Genomic DNA, 26,447 nt, shown 5'->3' on the forward strand with positions numbered 1-26,447 from the left:
GGAGAGAAGTAGAAAAGAAAAGTGGATACCCTCCCCAGAATGTTTTTAAAGTTAAAAGGGAGGAGAGAGTAAATGTCCCATACTTAATTTGGTTGTAAATTTAGGAGAGGAAATGATAATGTATAAAGAAATTAGTAATTATATCCTTCATTTATTAAACTCTATACTTTAGTTTTTTTTTTTTTTTACAACAAGAATGAGAGATTTTAATCCTGGATGTCTCTATTAAAAACGCCACGAAGTGTCAGCTAATTGAGTTACAAAATTCTTAACTATACTTAGCAAATATTAAGTACATAAAATTTCTTATACTTGAATCCCTTCTCCTCCAATTCCCCCAAATTGGAGGAGTTAAAAAAAGTCCAATCCCCTTCAAATACTCTACTCTGCTCCCCTCTTTCGATCCAAACATAATGGCAATGTGTATAATTGTGAAGAAAGTTACTACTGACAATAGAAGTGAAATTTTGTTCTAGTCAAGCATATCTGTGTGTGACCCTGTATTTTGGGGTAGAATCGTTTATCTCCAGGCTTTCAATTCAAGCAATCCAGACCTAATATTTGCAATCATTCTAATCAAAATTAATCAAAGACTCACTAGTCAAATTGATTTAAAGGGCCTAATACTGCCAAGGTGTACACGCCGCCAATACAGTTACAGCAAGAACTACAAACAACTCATAAGAAGCATACATTCAGCCAAAAAAACAGAATCATCACATAATTGGATAACTGACTCGTCTATTCATCTTATCTCCACTGGCATAAATGAATCCAACCTATTAGTATTACTACCTTAAATAGTACTAGTAAAATTTTCTGAACTCACAATCCTTACACCGCATGAATTACTTGAGGACCATCACTACTATGGACTGTCACGATGAGTAAACAAGTTCGAAAAATTGCACAAACGTGGAAGGGTGAAAATATCGAGTATTTTCTCATTGTGCATTCAACCCCACCAACTGAGCACAGTAAATTGTAGCTAGAGCAGAGATTTTGAAAGCTGATCATAAAAGCCCTGCATGGTTAATTGAGAGTTTTGAATACAAATTACAAAATAATAATAATAGCAACAACAATAGCAATAACTATAAAATGAAACTTGAACTAAAAGGGAAAAGATGTTACAATGGATAGGAAACCTCCGAGAAGAAATTGCTATTATTCTATATACATCTTGTTTAGAGAATGCCCAACAACGATAGCATTAGAATAATTGGACAAAGCAAGAAAAAACCAACCATTATTAAAGTTGAAGTGGCAGCAAGACAGCATCAGTTTATTGATGGACGACTCCTCCTACCTAACTTGAACTGCTTCTTCTAGCAGCATAGGCACGGTAAGCTGCCAGTCCAGCAACAGCAACAGCAGCCCCAACTGTAGTTTGAGACAAAAATCCAGTCAAAAAATGCATAAGAACAATATAAAACTCATAATTGGAAATGTACATGCACATAAGTGGGGGTCAATGGTGAGCTAGAGAAACATACTAGAGACGAAGATGAGAGATTGATTAACAAGATGTCGGTACTGCTTGCGGTTTCTTCCAGTCTCCGTTTCAGGGATGCTCAAATGCGGGTGTTCAGCTGCACTTATAATTCTACTGAATATATTTTTGCTCAAAGGAATAGGATCCTCTATTCCTAATTTCTGAGAAACCTAAAACAATGAAAATTAAAAATTGGAATTATTAGTACATCTTCTGTTGAAAACTAAATAAGAACAATTGGAGTTACAGATATGAGGAAACAGTTCACAAATTATGTAGAGACACCATTGAGTATGTGAGAACAAGGTAGTCAATGATAAAAGAAATACCTTTACTGAATCATTTACTGCAACTGGATGTGGATCCAGATCATCTTTAGCAGCAATTAAGAGGCAAGGCACTCCATAACTGCTTTCTTCTCCATGCCTAGCAACCTCCAACAGAAGGTCTTTTGATTTTTTCCATGATTTTTCATCTGAGCTGGAAATAGAAGAACAATGTCAAATTATGACTGATGCAAAATCTTAATTATCTTTATTTTATTCTGGCAAAATTATTTTATTTATTCAATGATGTGATTTTTACTCTCAAGATTATATTTTATGGTGATTCTTTCCCTGAATAGATACTATTAGTATTTTCACTTTTGTGTTCAGGCGGGTCTCATTCTTAAGGTTTGGTAAATAGGACCTGCCCAACTATTCCTCAATCCATTATATTGACAGTCTTTCATTGAGGATAAAGAAAATTACAAAAAATTCTTTAGGAAACCTTAGTTATGTACGTCCTGTGTACATGAGGTCCCTCCTTTTTTTTCAATAACATTTATTGCTACCAAAAATACAAAGAAAAAATCTGCTTAAAACAAATCAACAATCATACTTAAAACCAAACCACAACGAATTTGGTTCATTTAGTTAATTGTCTACAGGTTGATATTTTGTGTTGAGGGCCTAAGAACCAGAGCTCCCTTTCAGATTGGTTCACCGTGTAAGGGAACCCAAAATCAACATTGAAATAAGTTACAACTGAGGATTTCTCATATTATGTCATATTGTATGCAGATGATAGTAGTTAATTCTAATAAATACAAATAGCATCATACGTACCTGTCATAGACAAAGATAGCCACATCACAAGCAGCCAAAAATTCCTTATTATTCAAGAATTTTTTAACTCCATCTTCAGGGATCTCTCGCAATATAACAATCTTCTTACTCCCCTGCAAGGGAAGCAATGACAAAAATGACTATATGGTTCACTTCAACTTGTAAAGATGAATGGGCTTATTTATCTTTTTGATTAGCATGCAGATAAACTAACATCAAAATTCTGCAATTTATTTTTCAACTGGACATCATTTGACACATTGTTACTGATGTCAATGATGGTTTAGAATGTCCACACAAGTAGCAGAGGAGAGGGGAGGGGAGAGTTGGGGAATATTCAAGTACCAAGCCCAGTGTTTCTACTGATTATACTAACCCCAAGCTGGTCAACAACATTCACTGCATAACGATCACCAGTTGTTGAATTATTTTTGAAGAAAGGCCTGTGGTTGGAATAAAAAAAAAAAAAAAAAAAAAAGTCATAAGTAGTAGAAACTAAACCAAAGACAAAATACAGTAAACAGGTGAAGGACATTGACTCAAGTAATTGGTTCAGATGCAGCACCTTCCCAATAAAGTATTCAACACAGAAGATTTTTCAGCACTCTTAGGACCAAAAACAAAGCATTGAAAAACATTTCTCTCAGTTCTTTGCTTTTTACGATCTATTGATCTTTTCCTCGTGACCCGAAGTGCTGAATTAGGATCACCACCATATCCAATGTAAACCAAATTAGCCAAACTAAGCTGCGGATCCAATGATGTCATAAGAGCCCACTGCAACCACATTTTTTAAAGTGATATAATTAACATAATAGCTATTTTATAATTATAATTGCGAAAATAGCTTAAGGAAATCAAAAATATATATTTTCCAAGGTATTATAATTACAAAATGGATGGACTCCAAAAAATGATAAAGAAACTAAATCATGTATAAAACAACACACCCAAATGCTGCCTTTTTGATAATTTGATAGTTACAACAATGGGGGAGGGAAGATTCGAACCCTGGTTCTCCTCATAATGGAGAGGAGGCTATGCCACTAAGCTACAAGGCTCTTGGCAACACACTCAAATGCTGTATGAAAGAAAAATTGCAATATTATAAGGGTGATGTATTTCCTAGGGTTAAGGAGGTCTAGGGAGGTAATCTTGTTTTCAGGTATATCACTTCAACAGGAAAGTGGTTAATGAGTTTATTTGTTCAGCAATGTTCACAATTGTAAATGGTGATTGTAGCAATTCCTATTTTAAAAAGATGGTACTGAAGGGATTGATTATACCATGTGATGTAGGATGGCAAGCTAAGAATTAAAATTATTATTATTTATTTATTTATTTATTTTTATGTTCTCTATTACTGTTCACATTAACGTGTTGGGTTACTGTTCAACCCTTAAATTCATTGAATGAAACAATAAACATAGGATTTTACCTAAGTTTATTTCTTTGATATGAAAGGGTAGTTGAGTCTTTGTAAATTTATCTTAATCCTGCATGGCTAGGATTTAGTCTAATCAAGGGTCATGATTAATTATTTCTAAGGTTTTAGGGTTTTATCTTCTCGTAAAAGGTTTGGGATCTAACCACAAGAGGTAGCACAATTGGCTGGAACCATGACTCATCAAGTGGAGGTCACCAAAAGTTAGATAAGCTGCATGCTCCAATGGGAAACAGCCAAGGAACTTTAGGATATGATCTTATATTTGTTTAAGGCGGGGACGGACCCAGGCCCCCCTGGGTCCAAATTTTTTTTATAGTTATTATATATTTTATTTTTGTAGTTGGGCCCCTTCCAAAACCTTAGGTACCCATTCTCCTCAATAAGCCTAGCTAGTCTCACCCAAATAGCAACTATCCAACCCAAAAACTTAACAAAAACAATAAAAGCATTCACAATGATAATTGTATTTTAGCAAAAAAAAAAAAAAAACTATTTTACCACCAAAAAATCATTTGTTATTGGAGAAGTTAAAGCTAAATTTTTTGCAATTATAGTAAACTGATATAAATACTAGTTAACTGTGATTTTTTGTCATCTTTCTTGTTCTTCCCTTACTATTTTATTTGATCGTTGTAATTTTGGTTCCTGATTTGTACCCCCATAGTACATTCCCAATGTACTTGAGTTGGTTATTTTCTTTTATTTAATAAAATTTTACATTACCTATCAAAAAATATATATTTTATTAGGATTATATCTCTTCCTTCAATTAAAAAACTCAAATTCTCTCTCTTCCTTTATTATTTTAATGAGTTGTTTATATTATTTAAATGAAGTGATAAAAAAATAGAACATTTGACATTAAGTGTATTGTAAAGTGAAGTGATAAAATAGATAAAATAGCTTTTTGAAATGCAAAAAACTAATACCACTGTGAATACTCTAACTTCAACCAAAAAAAAAAATCTTAACCAGCCTAGTATTAAAAAAAAACATTATTTTGTTTTTGTTTTTATCTTTGTTGGTAAATGATTGCATTTTAATGTATTTAGAAATAACGATTTTGTGTATTTATAATTTTTTAATACTATATGGATGCCTATTTGAAGTTTTTTTCTTTTTCTTTTTTTCTTTTTTTTAATACTCCAACCCCCACTACCTTAAAATCCTAGGTCCGTCATTGGTTTAAGGTGCAGTGGTCATGCCTAGATGGGTAGTAGATTTATTCACTTGTTGGAAAAGGAAGGTTTCAAAGACACCAAAATGCAAGAATATGGAATGTCATTCCTTTATGCATCATGCAGAGTATTTGGAGAGAGCACAATGTGCACAATTTCGAAGAATGTGAGGAAACAACTTTGGAGTTGAACATACACTGCTAGGGCTATTGAAGATTCTTTATGATAGGACATTTTTCTTTTTCAAAGTTGTTAGTATTTCTTTAACTTTTTTAGTTTCTTTATGCCAATTTCACTCTTATGAATTTGTTTATTTATCCAAAAAATAAAAATAATAAATTTTAATTAAAACTGGTTTTGCCCCATTTTTAGACAAACTAGAAATATAATAAAATCAATTCAATTTAGAACTAGTTTTATAATTTTTTTATAAGTAATTCAGAACTAATTTTATTATTGTTTTAGCTTGGATCATAACTGAACCAGTTCTGTGATTTGCCAAGGGATTCCATCTCGAAATGATCTAGTAAGCTCATCCATCACTAGTGCAAGTGATATGGACTTGATGTTGAACCTTGATGCAAACCCAGTAGTAACAGTAAACTAGCTTGTGATACCTCCACTTGTTTTTCCACTAATTACAGCTCCATCATTAATATCCTTAGTCAACTTAATTTACTTTAGAGGAACTCATTTCTTTTCTCAAACTCACCGCATAACCTCTCTAGGTACCTTATCATACGCTTTCTACAGCTACCCACCACGTAGCATTGACGTCAAATAAGATTTTCAACTTTTTGAAATTGAATTTGCTGAATAATTCTCTATTCCATGTTTGACTAATGAGAAAAGGATATAAAAGGAGAAAATGGGACAATCGTATTTTCCAATTCTGTTGGACCAGGCACCACCCTGCATCTATTACATAACTCCACCTGCTTTTTCCCCAAGCACTCCTAGTTAATACAGCGAAGTCACTCCCAACTCTTTACACTAATATTTCACCCATGCAGATCTACATGAACCTAGCATACTTATCTCTATGTTAGGCCTATATGTTAACCATATACCACACATATCATCAACCATAGTCAGTTACTTTAGGAGTATAACATGTGTGGGGAATTGATAAAAGTACTCACGAACATTGCAAGAATCAAAAACAGTAGGTGCACACACCTGAGATAGAAACCCATTAAGAGATACTTCACCACGGTCTGTTCTCTCTGCAGCATCCTTATAAGGAGCCTCATACCAAGGACTGAAATCAAAACACGAACAGCACATCTAAGAAGCATATTCTGGCATTATAATGTCATTCATGATTCAATGACAATTTTAAAAAAGAAGAATAATATTATGTAATTAGTGGCTGAGTCTAATGCGTAGGCAGCAACAAAAGACAACCATCAAAATAATTCATGATAGAAATTACAGCAACACAGAGTACTTATACTCAGTGAGACATGCTGGCTGTGTAGGATAGGAATTACAGATCATGTTCCAAATCCATTTATCGAATTATATCTTTAATCAAGTAGTGAAATTTAATTTAAACAAACATCTCTTTTCTTTCTCCCACAGGTGTAACCCATGGCCTGGCTCAGGCAAGGCTTGCATTTAATGGTGAAAATAATATATAATTATTACCAAAGAACAATCAGGGAAAAAAAGGTTAATTAAGGATTCCCTTACAATTAGAGGTACAGCCTCAGGAGGTCGGTTGGTAAGAACTGGAGACAAACAAATGAAAGAAAGAAGCAAACAACTAGCTCAAGACCAAAGTAGAATACAACATCATATGCTAGTAAGCTTCTATTTTAATGAGTAAACATAAATGAACATACATAATTAAAACGCATAGTTTCTTGTTGACATCCTAATACCAGTTATTTTTTATATGTGAATTATCTGCAAAGTTAAAATTACAATTGCTTACATTCCCATCCCTGATAGACACTGTATAGCAAGGACACATCTGAGTTCAGGGTTCACAAATTACAATGTCAAAATTCTTCATAGTAAAATATAAATGATTACTTCAACATTTAGATGATGTGCAAACTTATAGAACTGTACTTGTAATAATGCTGCCAGGAGCCTTGTAGCTCAAGGGTTCAAATCCCCTCTCTTCCAACTATTGGATTATCATAAAAAGTAATAATGTTAATATGCTTCTCCAACACTAAACTATAACAGTGATGTCCTAAGTAACAACACAACAGGCAACCCATACAACAACATAATGATCTAATATAAATGGAAGCAAACTGTTCACAAATGAAGTTTACATTTAGATCCAACAGAGACTGATGAAAATTTCAGCAAGCAAGAGTAGCATTACTTGCAGGCAGCCAACTGAAGCCCCTACCAAAAGTAGCATTTAGATGCTGCCTTCATTGAATAAATGAAGGTAACAAAACCATGCTTATGGTAAAAAGTAAATTAAACAAAATTTAATACCAAATTTACCTTTCTGGAGCAGTGCAAAATAGTTCATCGAGCTCAGAAGGTTGTAGCACTTCATCCTAATAAAATGTCAAAATTAATACATTCAGAGATTCAATTACAGGATATATTTTCACAAGGTAGAAGACTGCCAGCATATTGTAATGGCATACATTGTCAGTGTCAAACAATCGGAAGACTCCAGTCAGAAACTCCACAGCTTCACTTGTCAGTTCCACACTCTACAAAATGACACCTAAGAGTAAGTATTTCATAGCAGAGCATGAGTATAGAAAGGAAGTAATATTGTTGTAACATAAGTATAGAAAAGAAGAAATATTCTTTTGAAAGGCAAGAGAAGAACATAAAATCTTCCACAGCTACATATTAGAAGTGGGATAGGAATTATGCAAGGGATTGTCATAATATCATCAGTACACGATGTTAAAAACCAGGTAAACAGTAGCCCTCTTGCATATGTAGTGCAAAAATCCAGGTTATATGCTTCCTTGAAATAGAACACATGCTACAGCACACATTGCTAACTCTCAAATTTATATATGCATTTGCAGCCATTAAGTAGATGGGGCTCACCATTATAAAAAGCACTATGACCAATCACAAGTAGTGATTAATTTTTCAACTATGAAGGATCTTAACCCCTTTAATTACTTAGGATATAAATCTATGAAAACCATGAAATAAGGTTTGCCCTTAGAAGTGAAAGCTCAAGAGAATAAAGCACATGAAATGCTGAATGAGGACCAATATTAAAGAATTCATTTATTAATAGGCCACATCTAGGTTTTTAAGTTTGCTATCATAAGCATACTTCAATAAAGCTTAACCAGTGATAAAGTTCCTGTAGCCAAACACTTGTGCAAGTTATCCAACCTTTTCCCTATACAGCCATAGAATAAGAGTCTAAGTTGCTATGTTTAGAGTGACTTTCAGTTTTGACAACTTAGAACTTTTCATCTGTGTAGCGCCAACATGCGAGGTCCAAATGAAACAAAAGTTGAATGGTTTAAAAGGTGTAGTCATAAGAAATTATGGGTTTTTGTTTGTAGGGACTTTATTTGATTACTCTCGTGCTTGGGGATTCACTTCTAGTAATTCCATTTTGTTTTTTAAAGATTCTCTTTCTTTTTGTACATAATTTTTATTTGTTGTATGTACATATGTTTTTTGGCTGCTTCATTCTTCTTGCATGAAGTAGTCTTTTTTTGTTAATAATTTTTTTTTTTTTTACTTAATATATATATATATACACACACACGCACATCTAGAGGTTTAAGTTTATTCTTTAATAGGGTTTACGATTTCAAGTAATGCTTAGTTTTGTAAAGAAGGGCTGATCAATAATCTATCACAAATTATGTGAATTTAGGGTATACATTTCTATAATTGAGTTAAGACTATAATATTCTAGCCTTTCTAGGAAATCCTAAATATCTTGGACTGATTTTTTTTTAAATTCAAATTAGTTTTTATTTGGATTTCTTAGGTCTTTAGTTACTGGTCAAATCAAAAGTCCTAATACTACTGGTTAATAATAACTAAAAACAAATAAATAAATAACAGAGTCCTTACATATCTGTGCTCAATGCACTCAAAGAATTCAAAATTTTTGATTGAAGGAAAAGTGACTAGAGTGTTTTGTTCTTTCTCCCTCTTCACTATCACTGTTCACGTCACTTTCAATAGCCCTTAAACAGCAACAAAGTTATCTCTTTTCTACCTCTTTTACAACTCCAGATTTAAACTTTTTCCTTACCTATCGAAACCCTGAAACACCATTTTTTTTTTCTGCTTCTTAGCCACCAAAATAACCCATCAAATAAACCATAAAGGACCTAATTTTGCTGCTGCCCAAAATTTCTATAACTTATAACCCTCTGTTTCAGCTGCCAAAATTCAAACTTTTCAAACCCTAATTCAATCTACAAACCATAAATCCCTTCCCTCAATTTAACAAACCCCAAGATCATAGATTTTCTTATTCTGAAGCCTAGCACAAGCATATATAGACACATTTTCCTAATCTGTCATATGTCACTACCAAAGTAGAGCCGACCACAATGTAATTTTATAAGAACAAAAGCAAGGTGAGAGTGGGATAAACCTGATCGGAAGCACGCTTAGATGGAACTGGAAGAAAATCGTCTCTGAGTTTTAGATCATCATCATACCCAAATTTCCTCAAGACAGCCCAGGTCGTCTCAATACGGCCTTTTTCAATGAAAAGAGCATGGAGATAAAGGAACCCTGTAAGGGTAAGACCAAGCTGGTTGACTCCGGCCGGTACCTTCTCATGAACAACCCTTTTAACACCCACTATTTCAGCAGGTTGCAGTGGAGCATTAAAACATTTAACCTGTTTAATATAGTAATAAATTGTAACAACTCCAATATAAAGAACAAAAGGCTCCCATAAAACTAGGTGGGAAAAGGATATAAAAAAGGAAATGACAAAGAAGAGGAACCTGAAATTCATTCAGCTCAGCATCATTAAGGGCACCATCCAAGTCATGATCACATAGAATAAATATCCTTCTTAATGCCCTCCTACATCGGTCCCTCAAACATTGGTTTTCTTGATCGAACAATGGGCCTGTTGGATGAAGTACTGCTTTTTGAGCATAATAGAAAACTTCAGGGACCTACAACCGCAGCAGCAACCTTAAACATCTAAACCAGATCATGATGTTTAAAATATTCACAAGCACATGATATTGGTATAAAAACATACTACATTTACTAGAAGATAGCAACTATAGCTGACCAGCACCATTAGACTGCCTTTGCTTTCACAAAAAGGGATTTTATCCTCCTTTGCTTCTCTTAAGGTTTGTGTCCTTCTAGCCTCTTTAGGTTATGTCTGTATATCATTATTGAAATAATGGGTAGACATGTAATAGACTATTAATCTATTATGAATTAATGGTGAGTTTTGACGTCCCCTAAAGCCTATACTTGTAAATGACTAGATAATGTTGAAGCTTATGAACACCAGCAAACAAATAAGAACCACAATTATCAGATTTCTTGGGTTTTGGCTGGGGCAAGACTATCTAATCAGATTTCAATTCCAGTGATCTTAAAACAAAATAATCCAAGCAACAAGAAGTGAAGGCGTCTCAATATACCTGAATCAAGTTAGCTGCAGAACATTCTATACAGGTCTCAATCTCCCTGAACTTTTGCATTATTGGTGACATGACTTGCTCCAGATTCATTGTGTCACGCTCCTCTCGCAAATCTAGTTTGCAACCAACCACAACAACGGGTACCTTTACCTAACCATTTGTTAAATGAGAAAGAGCAGCATTAGTTTACCAGCTATCATGGTAAAAACACAATAAGGATTAATTGTAGATAGATTCACCCTAAACCACGGAGTCAATTACAATGTCCATCCCAGACAATGATCTTTTTTAATTAACAACCTAGTTTGACATTAACTTGCAAAGGCCACCCCACCATCCAAAATCAACGTTGAAATTAACAAATTAGTACGCTCCTTGAGGTTGACATCACAAATTACTTATAATATATATATATATATATACACATAAATGCATGCTACCACCCAACCAAGCCGCTAATTTTGTATAATGGGATGGAACATTTCAAATTAATCTCGACCTACAGTTTTAATAGCAAAAAATTGTAGTTCAAGGTGAAAATCTGCAAATAACCTTGTGGATAGTTGCAAAGTAACCAAAATAATAATAAGGTTAAATCGCTTTCTTGGTCCCTCAACTAAGGGGTATGTTCAATTTTGGTCTCTTTTTTTAAATGTAACATTTTAATCTCTCTGTCTATTTTCCATTTATATATACTAACAGAATACTAAGGCACCCCGTATTTAAATTTGAAACCATCCAAACTGAGCTCATATTTGAGGGAGCAAAATCAAAGTGACCTTTGTGAAATTTAAAGGGACCAAAACCACAGTCCGAGAACAAAAATGCAATTTACCATAAATATAACATGATGATGATGATGATTGTTAGAAGTAAACTATGTAATCTGCGAACCTCTAAACGACGAAGTTCATGGAGCCAGTGAGTGTTCAGGCGACTAAGCGTGAGTGGTTGATCACAAGCATATGTCAACACAACGGCATCAGCTCTCTTCAATTCTTCATTAAGCTTAGCTCTATTCTCCAAGCTAAAACAAAAATTAACATACACAATCAAAAATCAAATATCAAATTCAAATTCAAATTCAAACTCAAGCTGATTTTTATAACACTATAGATTGTAAATTTTCATATTCAATTTCAATCCTCAACCAGCTCGGCTAACAAAAACCTCTCAGATACACGAAATTCTTCAATATCATTGAATCAAATGTCAAACTCAAAATCTAAAACCGAATTTTCAATATCAGAAACCGAAAACCAATTCACTAACAACAAAACATGTACACTACATTCAATCTTAGTTCTTAGGTGAAAACTCAAAATCTAACACGAAATTTTCACAATCAAACTCAAAAATCTATATATAGATGCATGTACCTGGAGGAGGTGTCGATGAGAGTGACGGGAATGCGATCGGGGAAGAAATCGGCGGGGAGGCGAGTGGGAGGGAGGACCGGAGGGACGTTTTCCGGGAAGGATTCGGAGGCGGCGGAGGCGATGAGGCTTGATTTACCGGTTCCTCGGTCGCCGGCGACGACGACTCGGACGACGGAATGGCTGCCGGAGCTGCTTGCGTTTCCGACTGAGCCACCCGCCATTTTTGATTGAAAAGAGAGCGCTTGTGTGTTTGCGTTTGTAAGAGAGAGAGAGAGAGAGAGGTTTTAAAGTTTTTAATTTTTAAATATAACAATTTTGTATGTATAATTTAGAATTTTTGAAATCAAATGCATGAATGTACTGTATTTGTATGTGTACTGCGCAAGTATATTTGCGTGGAGAGGAAGCTGGGGTTGGGTTTTTGACTTGCGCGTGGGGGAAAGGCAGGCTAAACCGATGGGGTGATAACCAATGTAATGTGATTGGTGCAGTTCCAACAAAATAATAGAAAATAAATATTTGAATTATTTTTTTGGTAAATTAATTTGTGTATTAGTCTGATAATAAAAAGTTATCATCAGAAACGGACGCTATAGGTTGAAATTTTCTATAAAAAAAAATTATTTTTTTGGTAATTTTTGAGTTGTGATAAACTAATTATCAATTTGTAGAATTTTTGTAGAAAATTTTATAATATCTTTTTTTTTTCTTTTTTTTTTGTAATCGATGAAACATAAATTTATAAGATATGTGTGAAAAATATAAGTATAGTTACTTAGGTGATATTCTTCTAAAAAAAAATTTACTAGTTCTTCAATTAAATTCGATCAAACATATGGCATATTGGCAAATGGACTTGTGCATAAATATAAGTTGTAAGGGTAGATTGTTGAATTTAATTGGAGAACTTAAAAGTTCAAAATTTAAGAAATTGTACATACGTTTTATCCACTTTTAGGGTATATTTGATTGGGAAAATGGAAGAGTGAGAGGATATAAAATAGAGAGGGATAGAAAAGTAGGAGGTTAAAAGAGATTTTAGTTTTCCTCATTGGTGTTTGGTTGAGAGTGGAAAAGTGAAGGAATGAAAAGAATGTATTTGTATAAATTTACTTATGTCATTGCAACTATTCCTCTCCCTCTATTTTCTTCCCAGTTTGGGGAGATTGAGTTTTGGTGGACTCGAAGAAAAAAATCCAAGCCCCAACAATTTTCTCTCCCCACTCCCCTTCCAACCACTTTCTCTCCTATTTTCCCTTCTTTATTTTTTCCCATCCTCCCCAAAATCATCCCAACAAAACATACCATTACGGTTTTGTTATTTTTGATCTCCAATGCTCTGTTTGTTTCAATATTAACATTTCTTGTGACATGCTATATTTGTTTATTAGATTTAAGGTGAAGGATGAGAAAACTATATATAAATATATTTGTTTGGCATGACCTTTGGCATCCCATTGGGGTTTTTTGGTCAAAGATATGGCTTATGTGTCATGTACGATGTTGCAAGTAATTATGAAGCCAGTAATTATGAAGCAAAAGTGGATTATGTGTTGAAAGATAGGACAAGAAATTGGAGGTCTGCTAGATTTGATGCCCTTGTAACTATTTAGGCTTTAGAGTTAACTATTCCTCATTGAGCTTCAAGATGAGGATAAGGCTTTTTGGAAATTTACTAAATCTGGGAAGTTATGTGGTGGAAATTGCATAGGTCGGATTTAACTATTCCAAAGCATTCATTTATTGGCTAGTAAGTTATAAATAACAAGTTGTTCACACGAGATAGAATGGGTCAAATGGGGGTACTTAGGTAATAACTTATGCATTTTTTGTATAAATTGTCTTGAAAGTAGAGATATCTTTTCTTTGAATGTTCTTTCACGAAAAGAGCTTGGGATGATATGAGGAAGTTGGGGGGGGGGGGGGGGGGACCCGATTGCTTGGGGGCTTAGCAAGTTAAAAGGGAAGGGCTAAGAGTAATAACCTGCAAACTTACTTGGTGGTTAATGGTCCACCACATTTGGCTGTAAAGGAATGGCATAGTTCATGAAGAAAGAATTTGGAGTAGAAAGTAGCAAAAGAGAAGCATCATTATGGATGTTAAAGTTAAGTTGGGGTTTCAAACCAAGTTCAAGAAGTTTTTTTTTTTTGAGAAACCAGTTCAAGAAGTTAGTTTTGAATGTTACCATATATTGTAATTGGGAGATTGACCCAAGTAGTATTTAAATTTGATTTTGGAACTCCTACTAAAGTGCTATTATGTTGTGCATCAGTGCATATGCTGCTGCACTGACGTGCTGGTTTGGATGCTTTATGGATGTGTTGTTTAGTTGCTAGTACTTTTTGCTTTGCTATTTGCCCTGACTTGTTTTGGTTTTGTAGTTAGATTTTCCCAATGCTGGTTTCTTCCCTTCTCTAGTTCTAAGGTTTTCCCTACGTACTATGCTTTGTTTCAATGAATATAAGCTAAATAAAAAAATATTAATATGTTATGAAAAATTAATCATTTTCCAAAAAACATTTTTCTAAAAAACTATTTTATTTTTCTATGTTTGGTAACGGCCTTAAAATGAATTGGAAAACTATATTTTGATTTCCTTAATTTAGTTTCACATGAGATAAGTTGTTTTCTATAAAATTTTAGCATAAAACAACCATATCTCATACTAAACTAAATAAAGGAAGGTAAAAGATAGTTTTATTTTGATTAATTTTTATTCGATACTACCAAATACATGAAAATGTGGAAAACTATATTCATATAAGGTTTTCCATTAAAACAATTAGAGCTCAAGTTTTTTTACCAAAGTCATAAGCAAAAGGACTTAATGGTTACCGATGAACCTTGCCATCAAATTAACCATTAACCATTAACACCTTTCTCAAAAAAAATAAAAATAAAATAAAAAACCATTAACACGTTATTTATATTTTTAATTAAAAATTTATATACTATTTTAAAGTAATATTAAGAATATGCATTATTTTTATATAATATTTTTCACAATTTTTAAAGTCATCAAATTTTTTTTTTTTGAAACCATTAAAGTCATCAATTGATATTGAAGTTAAGTTAAAAAATAAATAAAAAAATAAACCATAAAAAAACCCTTTTTGAGAAGGAAAAAAAAAAAATATTTAAGGGTTTGACAGAAAGAATTTATAATAGAATGGAAATTTTTATTAAATACAAATACTAAAAAAATAGTAATAATAATAATAATAAGAACACACTTTACAAGTGATAGTACACAGAGAGACCAAACAGAAGTGACTGTGTTTACTTTGATAAGAAGAACAAAAATGTTGCTTCGTTCCATACGTTTCCGTGCAACCCTGGCTTGCGCCGCCCGCCGCTTCTCGGCGCAAGCTGCAGCAGCAGTAGCAGCGGCGGTGGAGAAAAAAGCCGCCGCCGCCGCCGCCGCCGCCGCCTCAACGAAAAGCTCGGGCGATGGCAGAGACACACTGGGTAGGAGGCTTATGAGTCTGGTGTACGCAAAACGCAGCGCCGTCATCGCCATTCGGAAATGGAAAGAAGAAGGCCACACTGTTCGCAAGTACGATCTCAACCGCATCGTCCGTCAGCTCCGCAAGCTCAGGCGTTACAAACACGCCCTCGAGGTCACTCTCTTTATTTGTGGTTTAGATATTTGAATTCTGTAAAGTGAATTTAGATGTTGTTGTTCATTTTTTTGGTTAGAAATGGAGTTGGGAGGTTTATATAAAGATGGGTTTTTTATTTATTGGGTTGGGGTTATGGGTAAAAATTTTGATTTTGAAGTTGTGAAATAGTGAGTGTGAGTGTGAATGTGCATGTGTGGGTATTGGTATGTGGTAATGGGGTTGGGTTTTATTTCTTGTGGATTGTTAATTTTTGAGAATTGAATTCCATGTTTGATGGTTGGTAGCATTTGGTTTATGGGTTGAAGGGTTTGATTTAGTGTGGTATTATGAAATATGAATTCGGGTTAACAGTGAGTATGACTTCGGATAGAATATAATGATGGAAAAAAACATACATGTGGCCAACCCTGACTAGTCTGGTGTCCAGCTTTTATTGTGTAAAGTTAGGAGTTGTAAAGGAGAGAAGTTGGGGTGTAGTGGTATGAAGAAAAATGAGGTGGTTCTAATGTAGTTGTGTGCAAAAGGGTTTGAGAATTATGTTATAGGTTTTGGTTCCTTTGTTGGTTAGGATTAGTGAAATGAGAAATACGCAAACTAGTTAATGTGTGAGCTGCGATGTGTATGTCATCCCTTAAAGATAAAAGGGCTCGTAGAGAAAGCTAATAGGGTTCGTTAATATTGCACTACAGGTCTGCAGATGCACTCAAGCTAGCTGCATATGCTGGAAGTTTTTGAGAACAACAGCACATTCTTGATTTTGTGCTACCCTCACAGAAGCTTCATTTGCACATTTGCACTCTCATATGGAGTTGAAATATGGGGAATTAAAATACGCCATTAGCAGTTCCAAGCTTGGCAATTGTTAAGAGTAGGTTTAGCATTGCAAGTCTAGTTATTGGGAAAGAAAATTATAAGGCAAATTTTCAACCACAACCGTATTAGGGATTTCCTAAGTTGGAAGAGAAAAGCACCTCCTTTTTGCCTCTTGGGCAACTAATTGTGGATTTTGATTGGAGCTTTTAGAGCTCAGTGACGAGTACCATTCATGACGGAGTAGATATATATTTGTGGAGTATTTACACAATATGCAAGTAACTAGGTGATACAGAACAAAGGTCTCTCAAAGGGGTTGTGTGTGGGGAAAAGTAAAAGATAACCAAAAGATGGAATCTAGGAGTCAGCATCAAGCCATTATGAAAAGAAAAAAAAAAAAAAAAGGTAGGCTTTTGCGCCTAGGGTTGCTTGGAGTAAGCACCAAGCAGTGAAAAAAAGATAGAAACCTAGGCATCAACACGTGGGTTCCCTAGAGTTAGCAACATGGATTGGAGAAGATTGAAACTTAAGGTTGCCTGGAATCCAATCATTGGGTGAAAATTCCAACATAATTTTATTATTCTATGGTCAAGCATCAACAATTGTGAATTTTACAGACATAGGGTTCCTAAATTACATCGACGATGGAAAGAAAATAAATTTCATAATGAGATTACATCAGATATGGAAATAAAAATAAAATCCCTCTAATACTATTAATCAATGTCAATCAACATAATCTCGATCAATAAAATCCAATGAAATCAATCAGCATCAATAGGTCCAATCTGCTGTCTGCACCAACTCTCCTGAGGTGGGAGAAACTCAACTCTATCATGTATAGCTCCTGGAGGCATGCTTGAACACCTAGGCAATATAAACATGGGCCAACACATGTCACAAATGTGCTGAACCACATGTAAACAAATGTGATTACCTGTTGAGGTTTAGATGCGTTAACTGCAGACATGTTAGATGCTTCTGTTGGTGCCAATAAAACAATGATGATAATTTTTTTTTTTTGGAATTTGATTATTTGGTTACAAAGAAATACAACTTCTTTAGGCCCTATGTTATGATGAGAATTCTTATGTATATAAAACAAGTTATACCACCTACTCTGAAACTTCCAGTTATTATCAATATTGGAGAAGGCTCATATATTTGCATCTCAAGTCATCTCTACTTGTCATTTAGGCATGATAGCGCTTGAGGAAATGTGATGACGCAATAGAGAACATAATGAGGCAATTCCAAGGGCTTTGCTAGATTGCAGTTGCCCTATGTTACCTTGCTAGAGTTAGTTGACTTATTTCTTAATTCTAATCTTGTTAGATGACAATTCATGCAGGTAACTTCTTGTTTAGTAGTTTAGCATTGTAGGATTGGAAGATGTATTACTTTAGTCGATGCCTGTGGTCCAAGTTGCATCTCTAGAACATAAGTCATTGCTTCATGAGTTAATTGCCAAGAAAAGAATAAAAATAATGTGTCTCTATAGAAATATCTTGTTGGAGTTGAAACTGGTAGTGGAAATTCGTACTCTAAGGTTTTGATAGAATACAGAAAACGCAAACCGCTGATTTGGGTCATCTCCCTGCCTTTCATTACTAATCCTTGCTCTTACTCAAAGATTAAACCGCCTTCTCTTTTTGTGGACAGCCAAGGAGATCTCAGTTGGATGCAGCTATCTTTTTAAATATCTATTATATTAATGTCAATTATAATTGACTGCAGTGAGTAGTTGGATATGTGTGTGTTTCACCATTTTTGACTTCTGAGTCATTGTATCCTTCCCAATAGGCCATTTAGTTTATCATCTTGATTTGATTGTCTATGCAGATTTGTGAATGGATGACATTACAGCAAGATATCAGGCTGCAAACAGGTGACTATGCAGTCCACTTGGACTTGATTGCAAAAGTCCGTGGTGTAAATAGTGCAGAAAAATTCTTTGAGGATCTTCCTGATAAAATGACAGGCCATCTTGTGTGTTCAGCTCTTCTCCATGTCTATGTCCAAAACAAGTTGTCTGCCAAAGCTGAAGCTCTGATGGAGAAAATGACCGAATGCGGTTTCTTGAAGAATTCCCTTCCTTACAACCACATGCTTTCTCTGTATATCTCAAATGGGCAGCTAGAGAAGGTCCCAGGAGTGATTCATAAACTAAAGAAGAACACTTTACCCGATGTTATTACCTACAATCTATGGTTAACAGCTTGTGCTTCCCAAAATGATGTTGAAACTGCAGAAAAAGTTTTCCTTGAGCTAAAGAAGGAAAATATAGTTCCAGATTGGGTTACATATAGTGCACTAACCAACTTGTACATAAAAAAAGCACTCCCTGAAAAAGCATCATATACTTTGAAACAGATGGAGAAAAATGCTTTTCGGAAAAATCGAGCTGCCTATTCTTCTCTCTTAAGTTTGCATACAAACATGGGGGATAAGGATGAAGTTCATCGAATATGGAAGAAGATGATATCATTATATCGTAAAATGAGCGATGCTGAGTATACTTGCATGTTATCTTCACTAGTGAAACTTGGGGAGTTTGAAGAAGCTGAGAGTCTCTATTGTGAGTGGGAAACAGTTTCTGGGACTGGTGATGCTAGGGTTTCAAATATACTTCTTGCAGCCTACATCAACCGGAACCAGATGGAAATGGCTGAAAATTTTTACAATCAAATGGTAGAAAAAGGAATCACTCCTTCTTACACTACTTGGGAGCTTCTTACATGGGGTTATTTAAATCAGAAACAGATGGAAAAGGTTTTAGACTATTTTACCAAAGCTGTTGGTAGTGTGAAAAAATGGAATCCTGATGAAAGGTTGGTTGGAGAAGTGTTTAAGAAATTTGAGGAGCAAGGCAATGTTGAAGGGGCAGAGAAAATATTGGTCATTCTAAGGAAAGCTGGCCATTTGAATACTGAGGTATATAATTCCCTACTACGAACTTATGCTAAAGCTGGCAAAATGCCACTTATAGTAGCAGAACGGATGGAGAAGGATAAGGTTCAGTTGAATGAGGAGACTCATGAGCTCATAAAATTAACCAGTAAAATGTGTGTCAGTGAAGCTTCTATCACTTATTCTTAAGTAGAATGTCAATGGAGGAAAATTTTTTTGAGATAAGAAGGGTTTCCAAAACTAAGCCTTCCAGGCGAGTTGGTGGTTGGTTTAGGACATTCATACACGATGACATCTCCACCCTAGTGTCTATGACTGTCTTACCATTCCAAAGACATTGGAAAAACATGTTAGAATGTGCTGTAGTATGGCAATGTTAATGTATGCTATATCAGCTGCCTTCAATTTCAATGGACCAATTTGTTCAGTTAATTTCTCATGACTAGATAAAATTATATCAAAACAGCAGGTTTTGTAGCATGAGTGAGCTAAAGGTTTTGTATGCTTTTGATATCTAGATAAAATTATATCAAAACAGCAGGTTTTGTACCATGAGTGAGCTAAAGGTTTTGTATACTTTTGATATTTGCTCATTTAATACAGGGATGCAAGATCTTCCTTGACCCGGAACCCATCTAGAAAGCAAATTTTGTTGGCCTAAATGGTTTGAATATGAAGTTTGGTCAACCAATATGAACTTCGTTTCTATTCAACTTTCCAAAATGATTTACATATTACGTTATGTAAAAGATTGTAAGAATATTTTAGTGTTGGCCTACTACTAATCTGGTTAAATTTTGGCAGGTTATGAAGCCAATCATTACCAAATTTAGTAATATAATTCGATCCAAAGAATTTGATTCATTAGTCATTACCAGCTCCACCCAATAGCTGTCAAACGGATTGATGATCAAAAGGGGCTCAGTTAAATATGGTGAGTCACATAATTTTATGTTGATTAGAGTACCAAACAAATTAAACACATTCAATATGGATTAGTTAAAATAAAACAAAAAAGTTCTCAAACCAATCCCCTAATGACATGCCTTCAACTCAAATCATCTCTAATCTCATAAGTCAGAATTTCAGAATGTGAAAATTTTAGATGTAGCAGATAAAGGAACCCACTTTGTTAAACCAAACTTTTCAAAGAATGTATGGAAAGTTGGTGCGGTGGGTAAGAAGAAGCAATACAGTTTTATAGCTTAGAAAAAGTGTTCTCATAAGTGTCATCATTTGTACCAATCCAATTAATTCATTTGATGAAAAAACCAATATAATAAATTTGTGATGTCAATAATGAGTTCGCATGAAAGTGATATTATTCCAATCACAACTTGTGATATTAACTAATTATAAAAAAAATCTTACTGCATAGCATATTTAGCATTGTTAAAAATTATATTATGTAAAAAATATATTAAAAAAAGGAAAAGAAAAATTGAGAATAAACAAAAGGTTAATAGAGCTAGAAGCTAGATCCTCATCAAGTGAAGAATAAACACAACCCTGCAACAACCAAAGAGAGAGGGGTTTACCCAACCCAACCCAACCCACCCCCACGTATACATCCATGTTTTATTACTATTATTTTCTTATATTACAAAAAACCGAAATGGAAACCAAACATTACGCGTAAAAGAAGCGCGTGGTTATTTTTGTCACACCGAAGCTAAACATATGGATATGATTTTTTTTCTCCACGTAAAAACATTATATAGTGTTATTGTAGTTATGTAACAGGTTAGAAGTTGGAGCTTAAAAGCCTCTCTCTCACTCATTTCCAGAACAAGAAACCAGAAAGGAACTACTACATATACATATACATAATAAGCCCCTCTCTATCTCTTTCACTTTCTATCCCTTTCTTTCTTTCTTTATTTCTTTCTCTAATGGCTGCTGAGGATGTTTGTGAGGTTGGTTTTGAAGAAGGAATGTTGTGGTTACCTTCCCATGTCCTAGATGAGGCTTGTGACACAAAGGTACGTGTTTTATTATTACATGGTAGTTGCTTTTCTTGGTTTATTGTTTGTGAAGTTGTATGAACGTTGCACTCGTTTTTTAATTTCTTGGTTCTCCATGAGTTTACCTCTACTTTGAATGCAATTTTGTTTGTTGATTTAAATTCTTCGTGTTTGATTTCTTTTTTTAGGTGAATATGAGGCTGCAACAACAACAGCAACACCACCAACTCCACCACCAACAACAACAACTTCATCATCGTAAATTGCCCAAAGAGTCACTCCCGCAGGTACTTCTTCTATGTTTCTCTTTCTCTCTCTAGCTAGCGGAGGGAGAGAATTTTGTTCTTGTTAATGTTGGTGTTGTTCTTGTTACTTAAGACCAGCAAGGAAATTGGGTTAAGACTTAAGAATATGGTTTGCTAGCTAGGATTTTATTGTTTTAAATTTTGAAGATTTTTTATCTGATTACTGAGGTTATAGATAGGCAATGTAGTAGATGCATACTTGTAACACAGTGATCATCCACATCCACCTAACAGACTTTCATTTGAAGCTCAGCGTTGCATAAATTGATGTAGGAGAGATGTGGCTATTTGAACTGAAGAAAAAGAAAGAAAATTACTAAACACGACTGAAGAATGAAAAACAATTTTATGAATTTCTTCTTTTATTTATTTATTTTTTCCCACCCTTTTGGAAGCAAAAAAAAAAGGGTCTTTTTGAATGATGCAAATTTATGAAGAATATTAATTAATTTATTTTTTTCCAACGAGTCTAATCTAGTGGGAAATAATTATTCCCTTTGACGATATTAAGAGAAATCAGGGAAATTTATGGCCTTAAAAGGGAATTTTTGTTGAGATTGTAGGGCTAGAAAAAAATTAATATAAATATCGTATCATTATTATTTTTTTGGAGACAAAAAAAATCTTTCTAACTTTGGCAGCTCATTTGGTGACACTATAACACGTTTTCCTTGGGAGAATTAAGTTGCCTTACTATTTTTGAAATAAATCTTGCAACTGTCAATTTATTTTGGGATTAAATTTATTGTAGGCTATTTATCGGTAATTTAATTGCTGAAACTTGATTCAATTCAAACAGTCAAACTGTAACCCTAATAAGTAATAACATTTTTATTTTTATTTTTATGGGAAGTATTAATAGGGGTGTCAATTCGGGTTAGCGTGTTGGGTTTGTGTCGTGTCGAGGTAGGGGTATTCGACTAAATGGCTCAACCCTAACCCGACCCATTTAATAATCATGTCATGATCCTTCAACCCTAACCCAACCTGTTAATAAAGCAAGTTGACCTGACCCAACCCATTTGACACATTTAATAAACGAGTCGTGTAGGATTGACAAGAATGTAACACAACCCAATTCAACCTGCATAATATTAAATATAACATCCATCTAGAAATAATTTTTTTTACATCCCAAAAAGCAGTGCATACACTTCAAAGTCTTCAACCCACATTCAAAATAATATAGTTCAACAAAAATATAACATTCATCTAGAAATAAATTCTTTACACTCCAAAAGAAGTACATACACTTTAATCCAAATTCAAAATAACAAAATTTAACAAAAATAAAATAATATAGTTCAACAAAAATATAATATCCTTGGAACTCGCCAAATGCTAAGTATCAATATTGAAAGAATTTGAGCAAACAGTAAACTAATCTAACTATGACCACGATTATCATCCATAGATTCTTTGTTGATGTTCAAATTCATAACATCTTCCACAAGCTCATCCAATTTCATTTATGCAAGTTTTATGCCCCAAAAAAAAAAAAAAAGTATTATTAGTTCTAAAGTCTGTAAAGTTTCAATTTCCAATTATATCCCTTGTAAATTTTTTTAATTGCTCACTTTTCTTTTTAAATTTAATATATATGTTGGATATAAAAGGTATTTGACAAATTTAAAATAAAATAAATATTTATTTGTTAAACGAATTAAACGAGTTGTGTTAAGTGGGTCATTTCGGGTTGACACAAATAAATTGGCGTGTCAAACGTGTCTATTGCGGGTTACGCGGGTTGACCCGCTTATGACACGTTTCTTATTATGTCACTTTCGGGTCGACCTGTTTATAACCCAAACCCATTAAGGCCTAACCCTAACCCGAAAAAACCCGTGTCGGGTTCGTGTCGTGTTCGCGGGTTGGGTCGAACATTGACACCCCTAAGTATTAAGATCATGGGCAATAGCTGACTCTGTTAGCAATAGATTTTCTTTTATCCATGTTACAAAATTATCACTATTGACAATATCATAAACATGCTTTGTTAGTATATGTGTCGGCTTATTGCCTTACGCCTAACATGAGACACTTGAGCTAGTTGAAAATCTTAAAACTTAAGAGATACCTTAGCCAAGATATTCGAGATAATCATAAGTGGTGTACATAACCCCAAAAGAGCATCAGATACAATCTTGGAGTCACATTCAAAGATCACTTCCTTTATACCCACATCCCAAGTAAACGAAACCCCAACCTCCATAGCTTTTGCTTCAATTTCCAAAGGTCCTAGCGGCGTGAATTTGTTTGCTTAAAGCTGGTATTACCTCTCTTTCATGGTCTCGGATCACAACACCCACCCCAGTTTGGCAAGATTGACTAAAAACCGCCTCATCCACATTCACCTTCTTCTTACTCATTTACAAAAACATTTTTTTATCTTAATAAAATAAGATATATATAAATATATACTGCAAATATTATCTATAATTGAGCGGTCATATATATATAGTATAGACTTTTGAAGGTACATATTTTTAGATTTTCTATAGATAGGCACAAAAATATAAGCTTGATAGAAATCAAAAGCTTTGAGCTTTTGACATTGCTATAAGTTTAGAAACCATGAATTTAGTTGTGACGGATTTAAATATTTTTTTGGAAGTTGTTCGTCTTGAGATTGGAGGCTGATATCACGTGAGAGTTTTTCTATTAGCTAAATTTAACAATATTGTTTGCTAAAGAGTTTGCAATTTTTGACTCTTTCTTCTGTCCTATTAGACCATGAGGTTGTGAAATCAAGATCCAGTAAAAATATATAACTTACAAAAAATAAAATAGAAATAACAATCTAAGCTGTGAAAACTAATTCATTCTCACTTTTTCAATTTGAGAATGAATAAGTTTTCACAGCTTAGAGCTTTTAACGTTTCAATTTGAGGCTCACTTTTCTTTTTTGGGTTAAGTGTTAATAGTCAATTTCAATTTTTTTTTTCCAACTTGTTAAAATGTGAGAATTGATATCTTTAGTAACGGCTAAGAATATGTGTTATCAGAATTATAAATCTAGCTCAAGACCACAACATAGACAGAAAAATGGCCCCAACTGGGCAGCTGGAGGACCTGGAATGCAAGCTATTTTCCTTGAGTCAGGAAGAAGATCATGCGGTACTGGAGTTTTCCTTCCACAAAGGGTAGAGACCAATTTCCAATCAAAAAAGAAGCCAGGTACAATATTGAACCTATATTGAATTTCAAGGTGTATGTTTGTGTTGAATATGAACACCCACCTTGGTGACACTCTTGCATTCATTCTCCAGGGTTTGGGGAGGAATTTTTTTTTTTAAACTTTATTTTGATTTTATATTTTTATATATATTTTAAAGATTTTGATAGTTGTTATTTATTTTGAAAACTTAAAATATAAATAAATAAAGTATTTCAATTAATATTAATTGATTAATTAATTGTCATATTTCTATCATGTCTTGTCTTAATTTTTAAATAATTATCATATTGTTGAATCTTGTGTCATATTATGTCTGTGTTCATACTTCTCAATGTATATGTGCCTGCAAGCAACAATGTAGCCATGTTTGTTGTCAAATACTACTTTGACTAGAAGATCATTTATCAATAATTGATCATAATTAAATTAAGGATTAAAATTAGTCTTACACTTAATATTTATATTTAGTTCTTGTCAAACACTTGGACTCATGAATCATGATGTGTTTATCTTCTATGAAAAGTATTTTATACAGTAAATATATATTGCACTTCAGTCACATAAACGTGAAACTTGTAGATTCTAAATACATGTGAGCATATAATGTTACACTACATAGGATATAATTTAATTATAAGTTCATGCAACACTTCTTTCACCTATATGTAGTACTCGAATTGCCATATACATGTAAGATTTGAGTTACATATATCCATTACATAAAGATATAACCTTGGGCTTATTACTATGCAGCTTGCTCTCCGGTTCTCCTTCCTTCTCGAGTGGTTCAAGCTCTGAACCTCAATGTGCATGCATTAGGCTTGCAAATATCACCTCGACAAGGTTTTGCTTCTAATCATTGGGATCTTTATTTTTAAGCAGCTTTCTTAGTTGTGTTTGATCTATCACTAACAGAGAAGACTGTATTTTTCAGATGCCAAAAGTGGTACCAAAGATAGAGATTGCAATTCAGACATAAATAAGAATGGCAAGGACTTACAAGCACAATGTTGCGTTTTGTCCCAAAATCAAAATTCTTCACCAGAGATATTTCTTCCAAAGGAATGGACATACTAGCTCTGAGTGGACCAACTGGTTATGTTGTACCTAAAAATTCATAAAGCTAAAGCTAGGCAGAAAACTCTTGTTTTACTTATGTGCTGTTCATTGTACGTATCATGTAAGTTGTAACGCAATAAATTAATAATAATAGAAATAATAGCAGCGCAAGATTTCCCTTTCATTTACATTAATGCCTACTGTCCAATTATTATATATATATATATATATATATATATTATAATTATAATTAATTTTAATAACTATAATACTCGGTCACAATAGTGGCTTTAATATGTATTGAAAAATTTGTTATAATAATTTTTTTTTTTTTAGAAAGTTGTTATAATAACTTAAAATGAAGAAATTTGCAATACCTTGATACCATT

The 26,447-nt window shown here is 33.8% G+C and overlaps 3 protein-coding genes across 4 annotated transcripts; 2 read left to right on the forward strand and 1 right to left on the reverse strand.

Moving 5' to 3' along the window:
* Nucleotides 1–582: 582 nt before the first annotated feature.
* On the reverse strand, nucleotides 583–12,624 carry LOC115971868 (mitochondrial Rho GTPase 2). Of its 2 annotated transcripts, XR_004087354.1 has the most exons (15): nucleotides 12,206–12,624; nucleotides 11,721–11,853; nucleotides 10,827–10,976; nucleotides 10,164–10,340; nucleotides 9,803–10,054; nucleotides 7,851–7,919; nucleotides 7,702–7,757; nucleotides 6,409–6,490; nucleotides 3,170–3,381; nucleotides 2,981–3,047; nucleotides 2,605–2,717; nucleotides 1,825–1,975; nucleotides 1,497–1,665; nucleotides 1,248–1,383; nucleotides 583–1,024 (listed from the first exon to the last, which is right to left on the reverse strand). XR_004087354.1 is itself a non-coding variant. In XM_031091953.1 (14 exons), the coding sequence occupies exons 1-14, from the start codon at nucleotides 12,424–12,426 to the stop codon at nucleotides 1,310–1,312; spliced, it is 1,926 nt and encodes a 641-aa protein (XP_030947813.1). In that variant the 5' UTR covers nucleotides 12,427–12,624; the 3' UTR covers nucleotides 583–1,309. The 2 variants fall into 2 exon arrangements, 1 of the variants encoding a protein (XP_030947813.1); XM_031091953.1 differs by having other exon boundaries at nucleotides 583–1,383.
* Nucleotides 12,625–15,457: 2,833 nt separating this feature from the next.
* LOC115972041 (pentatricopeptide repeat-containing protein At4g02820, mitochondrial) lies at nucleotides 15,458–20,184 on the forward strand. The gene is made up of 2 exons (XM_031092178.1): nucleotides 15,458–15,826; nucleotides 18,485–20,184. Exons 1-2 carry the CDS (start codon nucleotides 15,509–15,511, stop codon nucleotides 19,739–19,741), a joined length of 1,575 nt encoding a protein of 524 aa, XP_030948038.1. The 5' UTR covers nucleotides 15,458–15,508; the 3' UTR covers nucleotides 19,742–20,184.
* A 1,002-nt stretch (nucleotides 20,185–21,186) lies between these two features.
* On the forward strand, nucleotides 21,187–26,252 carry LOC115972471. The gene is made up of 5 exons (XM_031092773.1): nucleotides 21,187–21,534; nucleotides 21,705–21,803; nucleotides 24,827–24,998; nucleotides 25,753–25,842; nucleotides 25,934–26,252. The coding sequence occupies exons 1-5, from the start codon at nucleotides 21,445–21,447 to the stop codon at nucleotides 26,074–26,076; spliced, it is 594 nt and encodes a 197-aa protein (XP_030948633.1). The 5' UTR covers nucleotides 21,187–21,444; the 3' UTR covers nucleotides 26,077–26,252.
* The last annotated feature ends 195 nt before the right edge of the window (nucleotides 26,253–26,447 follow it).

This window comes from Quercus lobata, chromosome 12 (genome assembly GCF_001633185.2).
Source record: "Quercus lobata isolate SW786 chromosome 12, ValleyOak3.0 Primary Assembly, whole genome shotgun sequence".
NCBI lineage: Eukaryota > Viridiplantae > Streptophyta > Magnoliopsida > Fagales > Fagaceae > Quercus > Quercus lobata.

What these genes read in the sequence shown, in the direction of transcription:
- LOC115971868 (XM_031091953.1), bottom strand. Translation starts at nt 12,426, where the DNA reads ATGGCGGGTGGCTCAGTCGGAAACGCAAGCAGCTCCGGCAGCCATTCC. An exon ending in ATGAACTTCGTCGTTTAGAG is followed by an intron (nt 10,977 to 11,720) that starts GTTCGCAGATTA and finishes ACAAATGGTTAG; the next exon opens with GTAAAGGTACCCGTTGTTGT. An exon ending in ATCTCTCATCTTCGTCTCTA is followed by an intron (nt 1,384 to 1,496) that starts GTATGTTTCTCT and finishes CTCAAACTACAG; the next exon opens with TTGGGGCTGCTGTTGCTGTT.
- LOC115972041 (XM_031092178.1), top strand. Translation starts at nt 15,509, where the DNA reads ATGTTGCTTCGTTCCATACGTTTCCGTGCAACCCTGGCTTGCGCCGCC. An exon ending in GTTACAAACACGCCCTCGAG is followed by an intron (nt 15,827 to 18,484) that starts GTCACTCTCTTT and finishes TTGTCTATGCAG; the next exon opens with ATTTGTGAATGGATGACATT.
- LOC115972471 (XM_031092773.1), top strand. Translation starts at nt 21,445, where the DNA reads ATGGCTGCTGAGGATGTTTGTGAGGTTGGTTTTGAAGAAGGAATGTTG. An exon ending in ATGAGGCTTGTGACACAAAG is followed by an intron (nt 21,535 to 21,704) that starts GTACGTGTTTTA and finishes TTCTTTTTTTAG; the next exon opens with GTGAATATGAGGCTGCAACA. An exon ending in CCAATCAAAAAAGAAGCCAG is followed by an intron (nt 24,999 to 25,752) that starts GTACAATATTGA and finishes ATTACTATGCAG; the next exon opens with CTTGCTCTCCGGTTCTCCTT.